Genomic DNA, 25,661 nt, shown 5'->3' with positions numbered 1-25,661 from the left:
TTTCTAGTTTTAAATGCTTCACCTGCTTTGGTCCGGCCATAAGAGTGAGATTCATTCACCCAAAGAAACCAATAGAACCACATGATGAGAACGAAAGTCTTACCCTGAAAGACAGCTAGAATATATATACGTGTGTGTTCCTTGTCAAATATCAAATTGGTCGTAGATCGATAATATTTTCATGAAATCGAATGGACAACATATCTACTAATAATTAATTCATACAACGAAGTTTCGCCGAAACTTCAGATTAGGAGGGTAAGAGATTCTATGAACTGTGAACTATCAACTCTTAACCCCAATGGTTGGATGGAGTGGTAAAAGCGTTTGGTTTTGATGGTATACTCCTCTAAGGTACAAAGTTCGAATTTCACTAAGTGCAAACAATCATTAGGAGCTATCGGATTAGAGAATTTTTCTTTTGTAACTTTATCGGATATGCATTTGCAAGAAACTTTTTGCAGGACCTATGCAAGCATCCCGAACACCCAGTGTTAATAAGAAAAATATCAACAGTTTTAATATTGAATGACAATTAATTTTTTTAATACGATAATTAAAACCATATTTTTGTTTTATTTCACTTTTTCAATAAAACTATTATTAAAAAAAAAAACCACTCAAAGAGCTTTACTGCATGGTGAAAATCCCATAAAATGCCACTATAAAGGGTGAGGGTAAAAGGGAAGAAAACATTCTCATTATGTCTCTCTTGATTCACTAGAGATAAGAAAAGAGCGACTAACTTAATTATGAAGTATCCTTGGTCCTTCAGGACCAGCAGGATGCGATAACAATTTTCTTGTTTTACAAGAGGTATTGAAGTTAAAGAAAACAATTTGTCAAACACCTGATATGCACCCAGAATAATGCATTTGGAAGAATTAAATCAGTGGACAAATGCACATCACTGATATGTGTGGCAGTGCTGGAAGTGCCATTTGGAAGCTTGATGGTTTGACGAATTGGAGTAGTATTGTGGGTGAAGAATTTGGGGCTACAGATCATATGATCTATAGCTTCGGTGTCAATAATCCAAGTGTTGGTGGTGTGTGAGATATGGTCGTGTGCGCGTGTAACATCGGAAAAGGAAATACCATACATTTGTTTTTTTTTTTGGCCAAAAGGAGGGCGACACCTCCGACACTTTATTAAAAATCCTCACTTGTGGCGGAGGGAAACCTTGGTTATAAAACAAACCAACTCCATAACTAATCCTCTAACAAACCCTTCCCCAAACATAAAAACTAAGCACTCATCCTCTACATCTAACATACACCATGCCCATTTTATTCAATCTATACAACCCTCTAATCACCCGAGGAAAGTGTAAACAATCAATAAATATGTTATTCTCGCCCATTGCGCCACATTTCGCCAATGCATCCGCTATTTGATTCCCTTCTCTAAATATATGAGAAATAGAGAAATCAAAATCTGCCAAAAGCATCAAAAGATCATTCCAATAATCCCAAAGATACCACACTGTATAAATTCGAGAACGTATCCACGAAACCACCAATAAAGAATCACACTCTATGTCTATACACCTTAACCCCCACTGCCGGCAAATTTTTATTCCCTCAATAACAGCCTGAAACTCCACTTCGTTATTAGAACAAGAATCAAAGAATTTTGAAAAGCCAGAAACCAAATTACCCCTATAATTCTGAAGCAACCCAACCCCCTGCAAGACTTGGATTCCCAACACAGCTGCCATCAAGATTTAACTTCAAACATCCCAATCTCGGTTTAACCCATCGCAAGACCTTTATCTGCACTCTAGACTTCTCAACTATCGGCACATTTAATATCCTCAGAATGTATTCATCCATGATTGACAGGCGCTGCACCTTGACTATCTGAGATGCCAATATCGGCACCCAGTATTTTATAGAGCACCACACTTCCCGTACAGACTCAGCCCTATCTTCCATTCTCGCCATACACCTTCTATTCCAGAGGCGCCACACTAACACGCTAGGAAATAATCCCAGCAACGTACCCAGTTGAGACTGCCGTGTTGCACGATTAAACCATACCTGGACTCTTTGCTGCCAACCCTGCTGCGGAACAAAAGGAACCCTAAACTCAGCCGATGCCATCTTCCAAACTTCCACTGCAAAATCCCCTTTGCCGAGGACATGCTCCAGCGTCTCTACTTGCCTTCTCAAACAACAATTACAACCAAAAGCTAAAGCAATCCCAAGGCGCCGGACCTGTGAGTCCACACTTAGACAGCCAAAAACAGCCTTCCACATACACAAAGATATCTTTTTCGGTAGGAACTTATGCCACACCCATTTCGCCCATTCAAACTTTGGCATCTTAACTCTAATTAGCTCCCACGCTGACTTGGTGGAGAAACAACCACTCTTCTCATGTAACCACAGAAAAGTATCTTTTTTTATTTTTTAATGGACCCATCGATGAGGAACTGGTATGAGCGTTGTTGGCAGCAGGGATGGCAGCATCATTTTGAGAGGAGTTAAGCAAGGCAATGAGTTGACCATACTGCTCTTACGTAATGGGTGGACCATGATTGATTGTATCCTGCACAAGTGAAGATTGGTTAACAGATGATTTGAACTTGGGGTTATTCTTGTGCCCGGGGGGGGGGGGGGGGGGGGGATCCATTCAACTTATAGAATTTTTCTTTCATGTATCCAGGTATATGACAGTGTGAACACACGGGCAAGTTTGGATTTGCTTTGAAGCAACGCTCCAGGGAATGTCCATGGATGTTGCAGTGAGAGCAAAATAAGCATTCCCTTCGGGAGTTTGGCTGGTCGCGAGAATCTAATCCTTTAGTGACCATGGCAAGTGGACCAGGTGCAGAAGTGAGTTGTCGGCGTCACTCTTCTTGTTGGACCAAGGAGAGAATGCGATTGAGTGGTGGGAGTGGATCATAAAGCAAAATTTGAGCATGAACTGAGTCAAAGGAATCATCAAGACCCATAAGAAACTGCATCACCTTGCCTCGGTGGATAGATTCGAGCAGAGTATTGACTGCTCCACAGGCGCACGCTGGCATTGATTCGTAGATCTCGAGCTCGTCCTAGTAGCTCTTAAGCTTTGGCGGGATGGTGGAGGTTATTTTCGGGGTTGGAAAGGGAGCAAGATTCAGAATTTGAGCTCATTGCTCTAATACCATATTAAGAATGATATAGCACAATAAGAGGAGTTCAAACATTAGGCAAGAAAGGAAAGAGTTATCTGGCCACACTGTTGGCATTCTTCTTTGAATGAAAAATACAGAAACAAATTGGTTAAGACCTTTTGAGTTCTTATTCTTTTGTGTTTTTTTCACACCAAAAGATTCGATAGTCTCTGCCCCTCCAAAATTCCCAACACACCAAATGAAACTAAATGATTAATACTCAAGATCCAAAAGAACCCACGGAAGTCTCTGCGAATACTTCTATAAACTCTGTTAAAATGCCCAATACTTCTATGCGTTTAGCCCCTATGATCTTTTCTGGGTCCATTTTTATGTGTCTGCTAGGGATGGGTAGCTATTTTAGCTTGGCCCAGTGGCAGGAGCTTGAGTTGCAGACTTTGATATTCAAGGATGCTAAGGGGCAGTCGTGCGAAGGGGCAACCGTGCGAGAGGGATGCAAAGGTTTTCTAGTCGTCGTCGGACTGAGCTGGTGGCGGTGGAGGTTTGCTTTTTGGTAGTGGAGGTTTTCTGGCAGCAGTGGAAAGAGACGAAACAGAGCAATGGATGGTCGACAAGAGGAAACAAAAGGGATACGAGAGGTAACGGACGGTTGGAGCTGGTGGCGGTGGAGGTATGCTTTTTGGTTGTGGAGGTTTTCTGGCAATGGTGCAAAGAGACGAAACAGAGCAAAGTGAAGGACAATTAGAGTTCTGGTCGTAGTGATTTTCTACAGATGAAGTTATTCAGTGTGAGTGAGACTATTGAGATTATGGTGTGATTTCTAATGTGGCAATAGATGAAATGAGGGTTGCTTTCCTTCTAATAACAGCACGATCGGTTATAAATGCCACTCTTAAAAATTAATTTTTTTATATAAATATTATATTTGTTCATTTTTTAAAAGTAGTGCATGGTGTGCTCAATAACTATAAATATCATCTATCATTTATTTATGATGCGAACCATTATCAAGCATTGATGGATGATTTATTACTTAGATCTCGACAAAATACAATTGGAGGAATGGTCTTTGTCATTCCAATAAAATGAATACTCCATTATTCACTCCCCATGCTGATAGTACTGTATTGCTTTGGAAACTGACGGAACAAGGGATTGTCATTTTCAATACGTAAAAACGCACCTCAATCACTTTGATTCTTCAACATAACTTAATTGTTAAGTATAGGCTCTATTCATTTCATTACATTTAGCAACAGTGCAAAAATATTATTAATCAATTGCAGTTTATAATATAAATAATTAAATTTACATCTTTTCATAATCTTAAAATTTTGAAATAAGTAGTTATTTTACATGATTTCAGAGCAGAGTTTTGAGTTTGAATTCTAACTCTACACATTAATTAAATATTCTACATATTGGATTCACTTATCGAGAGAGAATTTAGCCCACACGTGAGAAGAAATATTAAGAATATAATACAAATAATTAAATATATTTATTTCCTTTAGTTTAGGCTTTTGAGATAAATTGATTATTTCACATTATAAGTATTATACTAATTTATATATAATAATATTAATATATACCAGATTAGTACAATATTCAACTAACCATATACTAATTAATTCATTACACTTTAATAGAAAAAATTGACATATTACAATATGAATCAGATGCATTTTTTTAAAAAAGTATTTTATTTAAAATTGTAATACACACTACAAAAAATATTATTTTTTGGTGTTCATGAATATTCTAGCAAGTTAAAATATTATCTTTGACAAATTGAAATTAAACTATTATCTAAAAAACAAAATTGTACAACTTTCTTCCAAATTACGCTATATAAAATTTCAAATCTACAGATCATACGCAAGCTCAAATAGTAAACTGGCTTCCTTCCTTCCTTCCTTCCTCTAATAATAGTGGGGCTAAAAATATCGATATTCGGAATTCAGAGTATTCTATATTACTCTTCTTTTTCTTTTATTTTTGGCCTGCAGTACTATTCTCGTTTGCTTTTGCATTGGGTGTTAAGTTCCACGTGCATATGTCATCGGACGTTGACCCATTTTCTTGCTTTGAAACTTGCACTGTTCAAAGTTCAAACCTTCGGCCACGCACACAGGTATGTGCAGTGGGATCGAGCTTGTTAGGTTTAGGTAATCAGATATTTATTATTTTATTATTATTATTTAATATTTTTTTTATTTACAGAATACTTAACGAACTTAATACCTTAGCCTAAAAGAGATTAACCCAGCGGCATTAAATTGCCAGAGTTTCTTGTTATCTGCCACCTTTTCAATCCGCAAGAAAATGCTAGTATGAATTTTAAATTTAAATATATTCATTAAATATGTTGCTTTATATATTTTAAATTTTTTTAATGATTAAAAAATGTAATTATTAGTGAATTTATATATTTTTTAATTTTTTTAATGGTTAAGAATATTTAAAAAATGCTTAAAAGAAAAAAAATCATTTGTATTATAGTGTGCAGATTTTGTGTGCACCCTAACATGGTACTTTTAAGAAATGACAGGGAAACGGAGAGTTGACACAAAAAAATATTGTCAATCTCTTTAATTTTTGTTAAGATGTTGAGGTAATTTTAGATGATTTAAATTGATATGTAAATAGTACTGTTTTGTAAATCTTATTAATGAGATAGTGTTAAATAATTACATCACATACTTATTAAGAAAAAAATAAAAATTATAAAAAATCATGTGTGGTACGGTGTGTGGTATGATTATGATATAGAGATAATGAATAGACTTTTTCATACATATATGTATGTATGTATGTATCATGTACGTTTAGAATCTTATCGTGGATAACAGCCAGCTTGTTAATTTCCATCCTATCACAGTACTATCACAAAATGTTGCATTATTATATATAATTGTTAATATAAATATTAATTTTACTGCATGTATCTTGATTCTTTGAAATTATATATCTAATAATTCATTTATGTGTGTGTGTGTTTGAATTGATATATATCCTACTAATTAGCACGACTAAGGGTAGCTTGCAAACTCAAAGTTCATGCCCGTATCAATCCTCCATGTTACAATTCATATATATATATATATAAGACAACCCAGTAAAAAAAGTAGAAGAAGAATGCTTCCTACGTGTTCCCTTGAAAGCTAGGTTTAACTTACAAGTCCATGAACAATAATAGATGAAAAAGAGATCCCAAAAAAATAAATAAAATAGAGTACCACCAACCAACATCTTAATTCTGATAAAAAAGATGTCTAAGTTCATGGGATTGTGCTAAGGTTGCTTTGAGTCATGAGGCTCATTATATATTTGACCTAACTTTATGTCAAATGTGCAAATTAATGTAATAGTACTCAAATCATTGTGGTCTCCAGTTCACCCCAAGGCTTAGATCCATAGCACTTAACTATATGATTATCGGTCGGTCCTATAATTAAGTGTCTTTGTCTAACAACAAACACATTTGATACACACCATACAAAAACTATCAATTAAATGACCAATTGGCCACTAGGCAATATTGCTTTCTACTTAATAAATACTGATCAATGCGGCCAAACCATGCAATTAGCACACGCACACGCACACGCATATATATGCACATTATAATTAAGCCAAAACCAAAATGTCTATATTTATATATATATATATATATATATATATATATGTCTCACCTGCATTTATATATATATATAGAGTACTAGTCCTTCCAGGTAAAAATATATAAGATATTTTCATGGTGGGGACAAGCATGCACTGCATTAAAAATGGCTGATCACGATCATCTTAGATATATATATATATATAAATGGGTTGGATACATAGATTAGTGCTTGATAATTTGGGCCAACTTCTACCATCATATAAATAATGCAATTTTGTTGAGAAAGCGTTAGGTGCATGGAAGATAATCTCCAACTGCAATATTAAAAAACTGCAGTAAACTTTTGTCAATGTGAACACCAAAATGTCTGGAATTTTTGGAGAAATTGTGATGAACTCTTTGATCTAAGTCTGGTAGTGGTTGAGCATGCAGATGACAAATATCGCAGCAGTTTCAATGTCAAACAAAGGCTCATGTGCTAAAAATAAAAGCCACAGAATGATGAGATTTTAATGACTTTTTTTTTCTCTCTCTTTTTTGGGGCTCAAGTACAGAGATCATAACTTCATATACATGAACTCTATATGAAATGCAATCATTCGGTTCTATGGACTCAAGGTAAGTACTTCAAGATAAAATGTAATCATTTGGTTCTATGAAAACAATATTATACCCACGAAACCGAGCGACAGTTAGACAGAGAGAAATCGGTAGAGCCTATAATAGTGAAAGAGAAACTCACCGGCATCGGCGAGACGGCAACCAAAAATAACCATGCGAAGCCTCAAGCCATAGAGAGAGAGAGAGAGAGAACTCATGGGGGGAATAATTGAGAAATTAGGCGCAGAGGGGGGTAAATTTAGGTTTTTGTTACTGTTGTGGACTTATTACGGTGATTTAGATGTCGTCATAATAACCAAGACAAGATAGGAATTTATGTTTTTGCAACAATATCATTAGCAGCGACCTACACTGGCCGGAAATAATTTATAGCTGCGACTTTTTTAATGACAACGGTTGAATTGCTATATACAAGTGTTTTGCGACAACCTTATTAGTGGCGACATAAAATCATCGGAAATAATCATATATTTTGGCGATTCTACTGATCGATATATACTTCGCCGAAAATAAAAATAACCGGAAATGCCACTTTTTCTTGTAGTGTCGATCTATTTAAATGTAAATAGGTTGAAATATGTATTTGAATATATAAAATATGTGGAGAATTTGATATTGGTTTAACTTTTTTATGAAAAAGTTGAAAAAATAGTTGGTCCAATCGATGATTAGCTTGAGATGAGTTGAGATTATTTAAAAACTAAATATAGCATTAGAGTGTTGAAGTCGTGTACTTGTTTTGAATAAAAATTGAGTCTATAATTAAAATAAATGATTTTTTCAAATGAGTTTATATAGTTCAAATTATATATGCATGGCCGGGACTTGAGGCTTGAAAATTGACCTTTGTTCTTAAGGGATATATGTCTCTTCAAATTCAACTGGAAACTGGACCAACCATATCAAGTAACCATTTAGTTTATTTATGAAATTGTTTGTTTAGAAAGAAAAAAAAATATTAATTATAATATAATAAAATTATTTTTACAATCTAATATCAACGTCGAAATATATTTATGAATTAAGCATCTTAACAATTAAAATTATTATTGTACCGAAGTTTGATAAATTGAAAATGTCAAAGCTCGAATTGTGAGCTAAGAAAAATGAAGCAAATTTGATGACCGACAAGAAGGTGGTCATAGCTAACTAACTACTTAATTATTTGTCCCCGCGTGCGGCGTGCCATATGTTATCTAGGGATTTTTCAACCCCACACCTTTCCATTCATTATTGTAAAGGGGTACGGGGAGACATACAAAACTGACTGTTAAGTGTTCAATTCTAAAACCACAAGAGTGAGGGATGTATACATATATATATATATATATATATATTTATTTGTAATCATGAATTGTGCAATTGACGTATAATTATTTTAAAAAAAATAAATAAAATATAGAATACATATAAAAGAAATTAATTTTTTAATAATAGACCTCATTCTTTTTCAAAACGATTATGCGATATTTATGCATTTCACAGTTATATGTAAAATTACTCGTGAAAAAATCAAATCTTTTTAGACAATATTTTTTTAGGCACAAAAAACTGATCTAAATATTTATAGGAGATTTCATGTGTTTATATTTTCTTTTCTTTTCTTTTTCTTGAGGTTAATCATTCCAAAACTCAAAACAATTGCATGTATACATCATCGATATTGCAACTCACCTGATTTAAAATATGTGGGATGGCTAAAAGTACTAATTTCTCCCCCCCCCCCCCCCCCCCCCCCCCCTCTCTCTCTCTATAAAATTATGCATAATTAGGGACTTACATACAAATTAAATATGAATAAAAATTACAAAGGTATGGGAAGGCTCTATTATAAGTTACATATAGAAAAAGTCGGCCGGCAGATCAATCTTATTCAAATTTGATAGTGATCTAAAAAATGAGAGAGCTAGAGATACGTATAAAATGGCTCATACATTAATTACTACTATTTGTCATGTGGACCACATTAAATATTGAGTAATTTTTGTAAGAAAAATGCTACTTACAACCGGCGTGCGCAACCTTTGCGTAACCGGCTGACACAATTAGGTCCCATCATCTTATTTTTCCTTTTCTTTCTCCGTCTTTCAATCTTTCTCTCCCATTTCATTTTTCCATCTTCTCAAACAGCTCTCTTTTCTTTTATACTCAACTGGAAGCATTCTATTACAGTATTACTCACGAGAAAAATCTAACAGACGAGATCCTCAAAAATCTAACACAATCCTCAAATGGTAGAATGCATCTTCTATTACTCATGATCTTCAAACATTTGAAACAAAAAAATTCATACTTCCGTCGTTGAGGTTTAAACATTACATAAAACTAAAAATGAAAATAAGAGGAAACTAAAAAACCGCAAATCATGCTTCAGCCAAGCCTTTGCTCTTGTGGTACAGACGGACGAAACGCAGCAACACCACCTCTCAAATAGCTCTTCGACCTCAACCTTAGATGAAACCCATTTCGGAACCCATATACATGCCGACATTCACGAAATTTTCCACTACTGTGCTGGCCCTTTTTTTTTCGCTACGTGCACCCCACATGCACGATTCCACCTTCATGTGAATGCCGCCCTTCCATCCCTCTTTGTTCTCCATTTTTATATCAACAAATAGACATGTATCCCACCCTACCTCACATAAATCACCAACCCAAGCTATTGCATCTCCACAATCCGCCAGCCATGTATCGGAACAAACCGAGAGGAAGAAAACAACTCCAGTGCATCCTCTCCACCACAGAATCACAACCCGTGTACATCCACACTGCAACCTTCCACAGGCTACACCACCGTATCCGATATTCAAGTATAGTTTCACCACCCTCTTCAAGCCGAAAGCCAACTTGCGTCACGGGTTACACTCCCGTAGCCCACTCTTCCTCCACGTTTTCAATTCACACGGCAAGCCCCATACTCCTCTGTTTTAACCATCCAAAAATAGAGCAAACTTTCGTTGCTGCTGGAGTTGTCCACGCCGCAAAACCCTACGAAGCTGCACCCTCACGACTCCCCACAACCACGGCCTCAGCCCTACGTTTGGTCCTATAGTACTGCTACTCCGGCGCACCACCACCAAAACCCCAGATCACCACCGCGAACCACCCCATTCTTACACGCAGCAACACCTCACATAACTCTGTTTTTCCCACCCAAAAACAGAGCAGTCGTCCATGCCAACAGCCCCGTTTCCTCCACATCTCAACCGCACGGGTCCCCGTTCGTGCTCCTCAGATCAAGGCCAAATGCCAGCAGCGACGGAAGCCGCCAACCATTGTCCCGACTGCCGTAAGCCGTTGTCTCTTCCTCGTGTTAATCTCACTATCCCTTCGTCTCTCTCTTTCTCTCACATTATCTCCCTCTCTCTCATCACTCTCTCTCTCTATGCTTAGCCCTCCATCCGCCGGCGTATACACCTCCGCCACCCAAATTTCTATCACAGCCTCTTCACGGTGCCGTTGTCTCTTAGTTTTCCTTGGATAAGTGATGTCACCACATCATCTTGGTCTTTCTTTGTTCTTTTATTTTTTGTGTTCGTCTGATAGATTTTTCTCATGAGTAATACTGTAATAGAATGAGAGCTGTTTGAGAAGATAGAAAAATGAAAGGGAAGAGAAAGACTGAAAGACGGAAGAAGAAAAGGGAAAATAGGACGGTGGGACCCAATTGTGTCAGTCAGTTACGCAAAGGTTGCGCACGCCGGTTGTATGTAGCAGGATTGTTTTTGTAAAGCACACTTCACGTGTCATTCTTTCTGAACTTCTGCATGAAATCTAAATAATAATTTGAAAGAATATTGGACCATCACCATGTCTAATACCCTAGGCCGTGTATATGCAAAAACTTATTCCTGGAGCATTATCATTAGTTTCATCAGAGTTATCTCTAAAATTTAGTTAAAAATACATATTTTGCATAAAATTAAAATTATTCAAGATATAATCTCACATTATATTAGTAGAAAATATAATAATATAACATTATTTTTTTAATAATAATTTTTTTTATTTTTTTTCATATTTTACAATTACATTAACCATATGTTTATTAATAATTTAATTTTTACTCAAATTATATGTTTCCCAACTACAATTTTTCCTCGACCGATTATTTTTCATCTACAAAAAATGTGGAGGAACGGGAACCTTACCTCCTGCTTGCAAACTAATATATATATACAAAAAAATGTATATGTACATGAAAAATGTACGGTTGGTTAGGTTCCTCCTAACCCCTGTGCTTGTATATATATCGCACAAAAATGTACATGTTACTCCTACACATGTACATGAACCTTACTTCCGAACTGCTTGTATATTAATTTTAATAGTTTTCTGCTTGTGCATGATTATATTAGTTTTACGTATACAAAAAATATATTAATGTACATGTTCTTCAATATTCTAACCTCCTGCTTATATATATAAGCAGTTGGTGTATATTTTTATAATAAAATGATTCTTTTAAAAATGAACAATATATTTTTAAATTTAAAAAAAAATGTTGATACTGTAGCTCATATATAGAGCTTCTTCATTTTAACTATTTCAATACAAATCATTTTATTAATATTTAGCCAAATTTAAAAGAAGCTAGTGTCAATACTTGTAAAAATATAATAAGTAATATTATATCTAATCATAGAATACGTAAATATCGTACGATTGTTTTGAAAAATATTAAGATTTATTATCAAAAAATTATTATTATTTTTTTATATAAATGTTATATTTATTTATTTATTTTTAAATGTTCATGTGGCCATTGTAATAATTGTTTTCCTAAGAATATTAGCGCCCATACTAGCAGACATTTATCAGGTGTCGAGGATTGATCTACTTTCCAGCTGTCGTTAAAGTCCTCAGGAAGTCAAACACTGTTTATTCCTTAACAACGTATATCTGCAGTTTTTTTCTTTTAGATAAGCTCCAAATTATTGAATAGGGTTTTCATCGTTTACACGATGTATTACACGCAATCAATGAATGATCCAAATTGTTTCATTTTCACGAATACCACCAAATTAACTCAAATGTCATACACCGTTGATGGGGTCCACTCTTCAATTAATGATCTCTCGCTCTCTAGATTGTGACCAAGATCAGAAAAACGCAGCTCACCGGCCGAGACATGATGATAATTATGGCCGGCACGATCTGTTAAGCTTTCATGACAAGTGGAATAAATTTCGTATGGTATTAAAGCGTAAATGTTACGAGTTTAAGATTATTTGACTATACGCTCTATTCTATCTAATTGAATATTTTATGTTTTGGATTCATTTATTGAGAAGAAGATTGATCCATATATATATATATATATATATATATATATATATATATATATAAGAGTGAGTATTAAAATATAATATAAATAATTAAATTAATTAAATTTTTTAAGATAAATAGTGATTTTAAGCTATGCAATCCTCGGCCACAGTGCATTTAAAGTAAAAAAAATTAATTATAAGTGATTATGAATACTAATACGCGCACGGCCTATTTAATATGATTGGTTAAAAAATAAATTTTATTAAAAACAGTGCTAATTTAAATTTAGAATATGAAGGTAAAAACATTAGTATACAGATTGGTATGCAAACTTATTTGTACATAACAAAACTCTTTAAAGGAGGCCGTCACACGCATATATATACTCCAATTTTCTTGTTAATTTCATGCGGGAAAGAGTTATTTTGAGAATAATTTTTGGACGTTGATATGAATTGTGAATAATAATATTTTATAGGTTTCACTTAAATGAATTTAATATTCTTAGATTGAGATGGTCATTTAATTTTTTAAATTGAGATGTATGATAAAATAAATTGAGATAATTTTAACTTTTTTTATAAAAAAATAAAAAATAGTATATCCTATCAATAATTAATTTGAAATGAGTTACACAGACTAACTTAAAATCTTAAGATAATCTCTCACACAGTCAACCAGTTTTGTTTTACTGATCTTAATTTCTTGCTATTTGTATAGCACACATTTAATGTCGAGCAGCTCGCTAGCTACCATTCTCTTCGATCACTCTTTAATGGCACATCTGTCAACTGCTTTCTTCGACCTCTTACTTCGTTTTTCTGATATTTAATGTTCTACCCAACCCCCCACCACCCTATCTTCCTCATATTATTATTCTCTCGATCCCCTACGATTTCACTCCCTGTGTGGCTTGATCTCTTCTTCAAACTTACACTAAGTACTCTTCATAGTTCCTAGACATTCTTTACTCACTCTTTTCTTTCGAAACCTTTGTTCTTTGTCACTTTTTGGGGCCAAAAATATGACAGACGATCCGGGTTCATTTTCTGGCAAAAACGATGTCACTGACATGAAGAAAAAGAAGAAGAAGAAAGAAGATCAGGAAAAGCAGCAGCAGTCGGTTCCACTGCTAAAACTATTTACATTTGCAGACTTTTATGATTATATTTTGATGGCAATCGGCTCATTTGGTGCATGTGTTCATGGAGCTTCGGTACCTGTATTCTTTATTTTCTTCGGGAAGTTGATAAATGTTATTGGAATGGCTTATCTCTTCCCCAAAGAAGCTTCCCACAAAGTTGCCAAGGTACGTAATATGGCAGCTATCTAGCTAGCTATAGCTAGGTTTTCAAGTACTATTATCTGAGTTTGCATGCATTATTATGGCCATTTTATGTGCTAATATTTAATTATGATCTCCAAATGGGATTTCCTTAATTACTAGTACTGGAAACCCTGTTTGGCCTTTCGAATAGTATCTCAGATCTGAGATACTATTCCAGCTGATCATTACTCATGATATCTATATATTTTTTTTGTGCAGTATTCACTGGATTTTGTGTATCTCAGTATAGTTATACTGTTTTCCTCGTGGACAGGTATATATGATCATGATCATCAGCTAATTAATACTTCATTCTTCTTCCTCCACACACATGTGCTTGAAATCAAGCAATATTAATTTGATGATCACATACATATATAGTACTTTAATTATTATTAAATATTAACTATGCTTGATTAATAAATGATGGATCATGTAAATATTAGAGGTGGCTTGTTGGATGCATACTGGGGAAAGGCAAGCGGCAAAGATGAGAATGGCATATCTGAGATCCATGCTAAATCAAGACATTAGTGTCTTTGACACTGAATCATCCACCGGTGAGGTCATTGCCGCAATTACAAGTGACATTATCATTGTCCAGGATGCTCTATCTGAGAAGGTACGCATACATATATGTGATTAATTTGTTTTCTGGCTACTGTAGTTTTCGTCCTGATCTAACCCCTGATATTCCATCCGCCTTTCTAATTTTTGTTTGATCAATTTTATAAGAATAATGTTACTTTACCGTCCCATTTTATCCATCATTTTGACCGTTTATACATTTAATTTTTTTTTTCTTTTACTTACTGATTAAGAAAGTGACTATTAATATTTTTTTATATTTTTTAAAAATATTAAAAAAATATAAATTAAAAAAATTATAGAAATAAATTTTAAGGGCATAGAATGGTCACTGAGCGGCACACTCATTTTACAAGCTGGCCTCTTAATTGTTTCAAGACTACTGAGCCTGGTTGGCCTTTATATATATATATATATATATATATATTTGATCTGAGTCACAATATTAATTAATTAATTAATTAAAAGGGAAATTTTCATATATTAATTATGAGAGAACTTCATGTGTGCTAGAAAATGTAGGAGTTATATAATATTGATTAGCACGCAGTCTTGATCATATTAATTATCATGCACGTGGTACGCCCTTGATTATTTAATTTACTGCTTCCTATATATAAATACGGTAGGTCAACCTTCAGACTACCGAATTTATTATACATGATCTGTTTCCTTGTCCAAACATATATCATAAAATTGATTTAAAATAATCTCACCTTCGAGGTACAGTCATTTTTTAAATTGGAAGATAGAAATACAGGCAATTATTCCAGTATTTTATATATATAATATATATATATATATATATATATATATATAGCACTGGTTTCTAGATGAGAAGTATGTCACGGGTGGCCAGGTTAATTTTTAGAGCATGGTTCTGACAATAATTTTATGTCTCTGCACGAGCCCAATGTGCAGTAAATGCAATGGCATTTATAAGTCGGTTGGGGTTAGCTTGCTGTGCATGCAGCGATATATATATATACTTGCTAGGGTTTTGTTCAAAATTCAACTCTTTTGCCAACTAGAAGCTAGGACAATAAAAAATTGAATAAATGCTAGATCGGTAGCATGCACGGATATTCTTCTCCCATTTCTTTGAGGAGAATATTTTAGTAATAGGTGGATTACATAAAAATAAATTTATAAATTAATGTAGATATAGTACGTCAGATTGTAAAGTTATTTTTATTATAAAATAGATCTAACGAATCTCATAAAATCACCAGTTTATAAGTTTACTTTTGTGTAATGATATCTTTGTGTCTGTAAGAGTTCTCTTTCTTTTAGATAGAGTAATCCCATGACTACTTCATTCTAATTTGCAGTCTGCCAGTCTCTGCATGCAGGAGGGGGGTTATACATTTTTCACAGCTTGTTTGCTAATTAAATGTTTTCGAATAATATGGGAACTATTTTTAACATTTCTTCATATATATGAACATGATCACGAAAGTAGATGATCATCTTTCAATTACAAATTGTGCATGTGTAGTACAATTTGACGTTCCTGATCGTGATTTGAATTGCTCCAGCTACTAATTAATGATGATGATGATCACCTCAGTACGCAATTGGTCTTGAGCCAGCCAGTTGAAAAATAAAATACTTTTACAATATTCATATATTTAGGGAATATTAATTCGATTTTTCTTCCCAATATCGAAACAATAATTATTTATGGGAAGACACAGCTAGTTGATTTGCCACAGCCCTTTATCCATGCGCCATTCCGGCACGTGTTGGCCCCTGCATGTGTGTCTGTGTCATTCATGCACCACTCTAAATACCTACGCTGCATGTATTATAACCTCATGCATTTCTTTTCCATTTGTCTTGGCGCTTGAGCCTTGCATGTCGATGCATCTAGCGACTCAGTCACACTGTCGGAGTATCCCAAAGCGGTCCTTCCGTTAGCATATTATTGCAGCTATGTTACAATATTTCCTACAATAAAAAATTTTCACAATACCCTAAGCCGCAGAGGAGGAAAAAATATATTTATGGCGGCCCCAACCCAGTGAAGCCTGTACTCATTGCAATCACTGTTGTTTGAAGTGTTGTACCTTTCACAGCAAAAGAGTAGTGTTACACTTCAAATTCCCTTATTGTCTAACTGTCGTGCATTTTTTTTTATTTATAAATTTTACATTTTTACACTCTGGTCACATGTTTGAAACTCAAATATTTATGGGTAGGTGGGGAACTTCATACACTACATTAGCAGGTTTATAGCAGGCTTCATCATTGGGTTTGTTAAGGTCTGGCAAATCTCTCTGGTAACACTGTCTATAGTCCCTTTAATTGCTGTTGCTGGTGGCCTCTATGCTTGGGTGGCAACTGGTCTCATTGCCAGAGTTCGAAAATCCTATGTCAAGGCGGGTGAGATTGCGGAAGAGGTCAGTTTTCAGTCACTCTTTCATGATCATATTATCTGTAAAACCATCAAAGCTAATCATAAAAATAGTAAAACCCACCAAAAAGCTGATTGGCAACGTTGGGCGACTCTCAGGTGATTGGAAATGTTAGAACAGTCCAAGCATTTGCAGGAGAAGAGAAAGCAGTGAGATCATATTTGACTGCTCTCACGAATACATATAGCTATGGGAGAAAAACAGGATTAGCCAAGGGGCTAGGACTAGGCTCTATGCACTGCGTCCTTTTCCTGTCATGGGCATTGCTTGTTTGGTTCACTAGCATTATTGTTCACAAGAAAATCGCGAATGGTGGGGAATCCTTCACCACCATGCTCAATGTTGTTATATCTGGCCTGTAAGTACTTCCTTTTTCTTGCTCTACTTTGCTTTCCCTGTAATTTGGACTGTTCCATTTTTTTCTACATGGCATTTTGATCAGCTGCATCGAGTTTCTTATTCACATCAGATTCCAATTTAACTAGAGGAATTTTTTCATCAAATTCTTCATTTATCTTACCCCTTATTCAACAAGTGCTTGAGATCTCTAACACGATCTTCCACGGACACTGAATTCCTACCGATTCCACTTCATTGCAGAAAGTACTTCTGAAAAATAGTATTTCTCCAAAGTATTTGAAACTTGTTGGTTGCTTGTATATATGCTAATCATTTTGGCTTCTTATCCAATTTTTCCTTCAAATTACACCAAACAACAGCAAACACATCATATAATTTGTTGCTCAGGTCACTGGGGCTGGCAGCACCAGACATCACTGCTTTTGTCCGAGCAAAGACAGCAGCCTATCCCATATTTGAGATGATAGAGAGGGACACGATGAGCAAAAGCAGCTCCACGACAGGGCAGAAACTGGGCAGACTAGAGGGCCACATTCATTTTAAGAATGTGTCTTTTAGATACCCATCTCGTCAAGATGTAGCTATCTTCAATAATCTGTGCCTGGACATCCCTCCTGGAAAGGTTTTAGCCCTTGTGGGAGGAAGTGGGTCTGGAAAGAGCACAGTAATATCTTTGATCGAAAGGTTCTATGAGCCCCTTTCTGGGGAGATACTTTTAGATGGGCATGATATCAGAGGCCTAGACCTCAAGTGGCTGAGGCAGCAAATTGGCTTGGTAAATCAGGAGCCTGCACTTTTTGCTACAACCATTAGGGAGAATATACTCTATGGAAAGGATGATGCCACTGTTGAAGAGATCACGCGTGCAGCTAAACTTTCTGAGGCCCTCTCTTTTATAAACAACCTGCCCGACAGATTTGAGACTCAGGTATATATTCACTTTGTTTCATTACTGTAGAGAACTAAGGGATACTTGAAAACTGCTAAGACAAATATAAATAATTAAATATACTTTTTATCATCGATTAAATTTTTAAGACAAGTGATAATCTCATATAGTATTAGAGTAGACATCTTTAGTTCGAATCTTAACTCTACATTTCACCCAATTTAACTAAAGATTTCACGTGTTGGACCCATTTATTGAGATAGACACGTGAGAATAGTTGTTAAGACAAAATATAAATAATTAAATCTATCTCTTTTTGTTAGTTTAAATTTTTGGAACAAATGAAGATTTTACAAACACAAAATAATTTTGCACTGTGTGTTGCTTAACAAAAATGGTAGGGACAGGGGATCAGGGCAAACCTAAAATACATTATTGGAATCAAAATAATAAATAACCTAATAATTATATCGACATATAATTGCTGAATCAAAAAAAAAAAAAAAAAGGTATTATTATGTTATTTTTGTGTCATATGATAGTCTACCTGACTACTTATTCAAAAGAATTTTAATAACTTCATTCTAAGTAGAAATGCGAAAATGGAAAAAAAAAAAAATACTAGTATAATTACTTTTGGACTTTTATAGTTCAAGAAGGATCATAATGTTTGTAATTCGATGAAATGAATACGAATAAAGCAAAAAGGTAATAACTTTTACGAGGGGAATTTTAAGGGACAGAGTGCAGGAAAGTAAGAAATCTCAAGGATTGGAGTAGCCATTCTCTCCTCGATATTTACATTATGGAACTGTTGAAGGCTGAAAATAATCACTTACAAAAAATACATTGCAAGGAAAAGTAATTAGGAGCCTTTGTTGCAGGTTGGTGAGAGAGGAATACAACTTTCAGGTGGGCAAAAGCAAAGGATTGCAATATCCCGTGCAATACTGAAGAACCCATCCATCCTTTTACTGGACGAAGCAACAAGTGCACTGGATGCTGAGTCTGAGAAGAGTGTACAGGAGGCACTTGATCGTGTCATGGTCGGACGAACAACTGTAGTGGTGGCCCATCGGCTTTCTACCATTAGAAATGCAGATGTGATCGCAGTCGTACAAGAAGGAGAGGTAATAGAAACTGGGAATCATGAAGAGTTGATTTCAAACCCAAACGGTGCCTATGCATCACTTCTTCAACTCCAAGAGTCAGGTGCCATGCAACGCTACCCCTCAATTGGACGCCCACCAAGGTACTTCATACACTCCCATTGTGCTTTCGAAACTGTGGCTCTCACCTTAAAATTATAGAACCCCAATCGCCGGTAGTTTATACGAGAGTAATGATACCACGCAACATATTTCACACAAGTTTTCACGGTCGAGGCCCGTGATCTAGTGGTCCTGTCTCTTGAGTCTTTCCCACAAGTTTTTTCGTACCGAACGCTACGCATGTTACCTCAAAATTATAGATGAAAATGGAAAAATTATATGAACAGATATTATACCTGTTGAGGCCATTTTTGTTTTTGTATTTTATTCTTGATGTAGAATTTTTGAACCTGTCAATGACACCCTTTACAATGAATTCATTTATAGCTTGAGGTTCTCACGGGAACTATCCCGCACCACAGCAAGCTTTGGTGCTAGTTTTCGTTCTGATAAAGAATCTGTCGGCCGTATGGGTGCTGATGGAGGGGAGGCTGTGAAGTCGAAAAGGGTTTCCACGAAAAGGATGTATTCGATGGTTGGTCCAGACTGGGTTTATGGGGTAGTTGGTACCCTTTGCGCGTTTATTGCTGGAGCTCAGATGCCCCTTTTCGCTCTTGGGGTGTCTCAAGCACTTGTTGCATTTTACATGGATTGGGACACGACACGTCATGAGGTCAAGAAGATTGCGCTGTTATTCTGTGGGGCTGCATTTATAACAGTCATTGTTCATGCAATTGAGCATCTGTCTTTCGGAATCATGGGAGAGCGACTCACTCTTCGTGTGCGCGAGATGATGTTTTCATGTAAGTTTTGATCACACTACTGTTACCCCTTCTTTCATGGTCGATTAGGTTAACACACGTTACCTAGGGGGAATATTTGATTAAAGAAAACGCCCGGACTTGAAAAGATCATCTTTGTTCAATTTTGGTTTCAATTTATTTGTCTTTCTTACATGGCATAAGTGGATTCATTTATTGTGTCCTTCCAGTGACTGCATTTATAGGATCTTTTCAAGGCTAACCACGGCATCTTAGGTTCTTTGATTCCAAGGGTCATCAGTTGTTTTTCAATAATGAATCCATATATTTGTTTCTTTTGAACTCACACGATGGAACCATCAAGTTTTTTTTGCTCTATATATACTGCTTAATTTGTTTCATTAGAATTTAGAATTGGTTTTCACCCACTTGTATTTAACTTTCCTCTGATATCTAATTGCAGCCATTTTGAGGAATGAGATTGGATGGTTTGATGACATGAACAACTCAAGTTCTATGCTTTCATCGCGTCTAGAAAGTGATGCTACTCTGTTACGAACTATAGTTGTTGATCGCAGTTCAATTCTTTTACAGAATGTAGGATTGGTTGTTGCCTCATTTATCATTTCCTTCATCTTGAACTGGAGGATCACACTTGTTGTCATTGCCACATACCCATTGATCATTAGTGGTCACATCAGCGAGGTTTCCTATTTGTTATTTCTTCATTTCAATCAATGTTTAGTGTATGTAAAGCATTCTTAGAAACGTTTTACCTGTTGTTCCAGAAAATTTTCATGAAAGGCTATGGTGGCAACTTGAGCAAAGCCTATCTTAAAGCTAACATGCTGGCTACAGAGGCTGTGAGTAACGTCCGAACTGTTGCTGCATTTTGTGCTGAGGAGAAGATCCTTGACCTATATGCTCGTGAACTCGTTGAGCCTTCTAGACGTTCATTTGTTCGTGGCCAGATTGCTGGCATATTCTATGGGATATGCCAGTTCTTCATCTTCTCATCCTATGGCCTGGCATTATGGTATGCGGCTTTATCCTCATTCTTTTCCACCTTTGCTACAAAATATGTAGGTTGGAAAAAGAACCTTGCTAAGTTTGTTATCCGACATTATTTTATATGTATGTGAGCTCTTTAATTTTAAGGTGTCCAACGAGACCTTGAATAATATTAACTGCTCAGAATGCCTAAAAATACACCAAGAAAGAAGAAATGCAAGTTTGTTGTTAAATGGCCATATAGGTTATAGTAGAATAAATACAAATTCTTTTTATTGCCTTGCTCTGTATGGCTTGGTTGCAGACCTTAAATTGGATTCAGTGCCTAGTCTTGTTTGACTTTGTTTAGGTACGGCTCTGTTTTGATGGGGAAGGGGCTTGCTAGCTTCAAATCTGTCATGAAAGCATTCTTCGTTCTGATAGTAACAGCATTAGCCATGGGTGAGACATTGGCTATGGCCCCAGATCTCTTGAAAGGGAACCAAATGGTGGCATCAGTCTTTGAAGTGATGGACAGAAAGACTGAGGTACTGGGGGATGTTGGAGAAGAGCTGATGACAGTGGAGGGAACAATTGAGCTCAGGGGCGTCCAATTCAGTTACCCATCAAGACCAGAAGTTCTCATTTTTAAGGACTTTAATCTAAGAGTTCGCTCGGGGAAGAGTATGGCACTAGTAGGGCAAAGTGGTTCTGGTAAAAGCTCTGTCATCTCTCTTATACTGCGATTTTACGATCCAATGGCTGGGAGAGTTATGATAGATGGTAAGTTTCTAGGAATGTCTAGCAATATATGTATATAGGCAGAAAACTGAAAGTTTGTGCATTGAGGAAAATGCTGCATGTTTTGCCAATATAATTCTCTTTAACAAACCTCTCCATGAGAGGTTCTTTCCTAAACAGAATGTCAAAAACAAAATCTAAAACAGAATTCAACATATGAATATTTAAAACAGGTTTTTTACAGTATCATGGTTTACTTTCTCTCCAATTTTGTAGGTGTATTCTTTGGGTTTTGATTGAGACTTAAATGTCATGTTTTATTTTGCTTGTGCATAGATTCTCTGTGGTACCTTCTCTGGGGATTTTCTATTTACATTTTTTTGCTAGGTTGGTCTAACAGGCATTCATCAAATTCTCACAGGGAAAGACATCAAGAAGCTCAAGATCAAATCACTTAGGAGACACATTGGTCTAGTCCAACAAGAACCAGCTCTTTTCGCCACATCAATATACGAGAACATTCTTTACGGAAAAGAAGGAGCCTCTGAAGCTGAAGTAATTGAAGCAACAAAGCTTGCTAATGCTCATACCTTTGTCAGTTCGCTTCCTGAAGGCTACTCTACTAAAGTGGGTGAACGTGGGGTGCAACTGTCTGGTGGTCAGAGACAAAGGGTAGCCATTGCCCGAGCTATTCTCAAGAACCCAGAAATCTTGTTATTAGATGAAGCCACTAGTGCTTTAGATGTGGAGTCAGAGCGAGTGGTGCAACAAGCTCTAGACAGATTGATGAAGAACAGGACAACAGTTGTGGTAGCACATAGGCTGTCAACAATAAAAAATGCAGACCAAATATCAGTTTTACATGATGGGAAGATCATAGAACAAGGGACTCATTCATCACTTATAGAGAACAAAAACGGAGCATACTATAAGTTGATCAACATTCAGCAACAGCAACAGCAATAATAACAAAACTGAAACCAATATCCCAAATGATTGATGCAGGGTGCTTGCTTCGATCACTCATGTTTTTTTTTTTTTTTTTTTGTACTTTTTTAATATAAACATATAAGGTCTGATTGATCATTGCTATATGAAAAAAATGACAATACAGGTTGGACCATGGTGTAAAAGTATAGTGTCATTTGCCGCCTCAGTGATTGCTCCTCAATTTATCTGTATACCTTTGTTTAGATTTCCTCAAAGTGAAGCACTAGACAGGAGAATTTGACACTTACATGTACAAGAAATGTTACATCTTACATTTTACTTTATGTTTATTGAGAAAATTGACAGGTATAACTTGCCAATGCCGTTGTTAAAGGCTTCTGAACAAGTACTTACGATTTTCATGATGGGATTTTACCAAATGGACTGCTATAGAAGTTCTAAAACCAGGATCAGTTCAAGCTGCAGGAACGGTTTTGTTCAATTGACTGGAATAGTGATCAGAATGGGAAATAGCATACAGTGCTGAATTGGACTACTTAGTACAAACCAAAACCTCAATCTTGGTCTTTGTTAAGATAAATATAAATGATTAAATCCACATTTCTATCATTTTAAACTTTTAAGACAAGTGGTAATTTCACATAATATCGGAATAGAGGTTCTGAGTTCGAATCCTGACTCAACACTTCACCCTAATAATTAAATATTTCACGCGTTGAACTCACTTATTAAAATGGAGTCTAGCTCACATTTGAGGGGAAAATGTTAAGACAAATATAAATGATTAAATCTACTTCTCCCCGTAAGCTTATTTATATATATTGACAGAACTTTTACCAACTTTCCTTTTTTCTTTAGCTCGTTTCTAAACGAGGAAAATAAATGTCTAACAAAGATGCAGTCTTTTGCTAACTTTCCCAAGTAACATGATAATTTTTCTAGCTCATACCGTTAAAAAAATTAGATAGATCGAAGTGCTAGCTGTTGCAAATACAAGTAGTAGGCCATACCAAACACTTCTCTTTTAGAACAATATAATTTACTTTTGGGAACTTTCTCGGATGTCAAAGGGATAAGAACTGAATAAGTTGTTTCTTTCTCCTACTTTCTTGTTATCATCGAAAAAAAAAACATTAAAAGAAATTGTCAAAATCTATATATGGTCATGATAGCAGTCGAAGAACATGATCTGCATGCAAGGAAACCAAGTTTGAATAGCAAAGCCAACTCATCAGAAACTTCATGGAAATTATGGTCAATGGGTAATAATTCCTTGGGTCTTCACATTAATTAAACTATGCTTTTTATGTATTAATATTTGTTTATACAAAGTGACGTTTGTGTATTAGGCATGTCAATGAAGCCAATGAGGTAAGAAAGTTGAAAACCCCTCTGTCCATATGTTATTGTCTTCATGTGGCACTTTTGACGTGTGCTGGGGAATGATGTCACTCTCTTTGAAAGAGTGCTGAGTGGATGAAAAACCTAGAGCTAACTACGTACAAGGAGGTCAAACCCAACTTAGATCCTCGGAAATGTCAAAGATTTTAGGATTTGTCAAAATATGCCTGAGTTATTATTTTTATTTGTGTTTGGTCAAAGTAATTAAAAAGTTCACTTAATTTATGCGTGCAGTCGCAATATTAGAGGGATGCGAACAAATTTTATCACGTGGCTTCGAGTAATATTATGCCTTGGAATTCAAGAAAGAAAAAAATAAGCGATTATGTGCACTAATACGTGTACTCATTCAATATAATTGATTAAAAAGTATATTTTATTGAAAACAATGTTAATTTGAATTTAAAATATGAAGGCAACAATATTAATACGTAAATTGATACGCAAACTTACTTGTACATAGCAAAACTAATCAAGAAAACATGCAAATAGAACCCAGATTTCTGCACATTATGTGTTTTCAATAAGCAAGATTCACGTAATTATTATTTATTATTTTTAGACGTCACACTCAATTATATGATGCATTTTAGGATGTAATTAACTTCTAATTATATCAAATACTACTAAAACAAATATATATAATAAGTCATTACTTTAAGAGTAATATTATATATAGTCATGGAGTGTACAAGTGCCGTACAGTCGCTTTAAAAATGAGTGAGGTCTATTATTAAAAAATTAATTTTTTCATATGAGTCTCCTATTTATTCATTTTTTTCAAAGTGATTGTGCGACACTTACATACTCACGACTGTATATAACTATCATTTCTCTTACTTTAAATACATTACATTAATTAGAATGATTGAAAATGAAAAAATTTAAGATGAAAAATAATATTTCTCATAAATGAATGGAACTTTAGTATATATATACGCAGATCGATCGAGGGTCAATAGTTGAAAAAGTTTCAAATATCTACGCACATTCCAAATTGTGCGAATTGGCGTCGGGTATATATCTCTTCTACTACACTTTAACTGGTCAATTTATATATGCTGCTCTCTGCTATCTACTTCTAACGAAACCAACAATTTACCAAACGATAATTAGAATCATCGAAAGTACAAATAATGAACTTCAAATTAAAGTTGTCTACTCGAGAAAACATGAGCAATTAAAGCTGCTAATTATAATTAATTATCTCGGTACTGAAACTAAAACATATATAGTTATCTGGTTTTTATTTTTTATTTTTCATGGCAAATCATTTGCAAGTTGGAAGCACAATGATCTCATGATGGCGGTGGAGCTTTATGATGAAACAAAATGAAAACAAAAACATATATAAATCGCTGTTTCAAAGTTTATTTTATATATA

General features: G+C 35.2%; 2 protein-coding genes and 1 long non-coding RNA gene across 3 annotated transcripts; 2 read left to right on the top strand and 1 right to left on the bottom strand.

Moving 5' to 3' along the window:
* Positions 1–1,661: 1,661 nt before the first annotated feature.
* Positions 1,662–2,327, bottom strand: LOC121236653. The gene has a single exon (XM_041133090.1). It carries the CDS (start codon positions 2,325–2,327, stop codon positions 1,662–1,664), a length of 666 nt encoding a protein of 221 aa, XP_040989024.1.
* Positions 2,328–3,510: 1,183 nt separating this feature from the next.
* Positions 3,511–4,004, top strand: LOC121237112. The gene is made up of 2 exons (XR_005934870.1): positions 3,511–3,662; positions 3,813–4,004. It is a non-coding gene; the product is annotated as an uncharacterized LOC121237112 (long non-coding RNA).
* A 9,425-nt stretch (positions 4,005–13,429) lies between these two features.
* On the top strand, positions 13,430–23,158 carry LOC121237109 (ABC transporter B family member 2-like). The gene is made up of 12 exons (XM_041133687.1): positions 13,430–13,950; positions 14,188–14,242; positions 14,415–14,590; positions 16,758–16,958; positions 17,072–17,331; positions 17,721–18,261; positions 19,107–19,474; positions 19,821–20,236; positions 20,658–20,899; positions 20,983–21,230; positions 21,555–21,967; positions 22,347–23,158. The coding sequence occupies exons 1-12, from the start codon at positions 13,666–13,668 to the stop codon at positions 22,889–22,891; spliced, it is 3,750 nt and encodes a 1,249-aa protein (XP_040989621.1). The 5' UTR covers positions 13,430–13,665; the 3' UTR covers positions 22,892–23,158.
* The last annotated feature ends 2,503 nt before the right edge of the window (positions 23,159–25,661 follow it).

Source organism: Juglans microcarpa x Juglans regia, chromosome 6S (assembly GCF_004785595.1).
Source record: "Juglans microcarpa x Juglans regia isolate MS1-56 chromosome 6S, Jm3101_v1.0, whole genome shotgun sequence".
NCBI lineage: Eukaryota > Viridiplantae > Streptophyta > Magnoliopsida > Fagales > Juglandaceae > Juglans > Juglans microcarpa x Juglans regia.
This window is presented reverse-complemented; position numbering and strand designations above follow the sequence as displayed.

Excerpts from the sequence above, each read along its gene's own strand:
- LOC121236653 (XM_041133090.1), bottom strand. The coding sequence starts at position 2,327 with ATGCCAAAGTTTGAATGGGCGAAATGGGTGTGGCATAAGTTCCTACCG.
- LOC121237109 (XM_041133687.1), top strand. The coding sequence starts at position 13,666 with ATGACAGACGATCCGGGTTCATTTTCTGGCAAAAACGATGTCACTGAC. Across the intron at positions 13,951-14,187 it reads CTTCCCACAAAGTTGCCAAG|TATTCACTGGATTTTGTGTA; the intron begins GTACGTAATATG and ends TTTTTTGTGCAG. Across the intron at positions 14,591-16,757 it reads AGGATGCTCTATCTGAGAAG|GTGGGGAACTTCATACACTA; the intron begins GTACGCATACAT and ends ATTTATGGGTAG.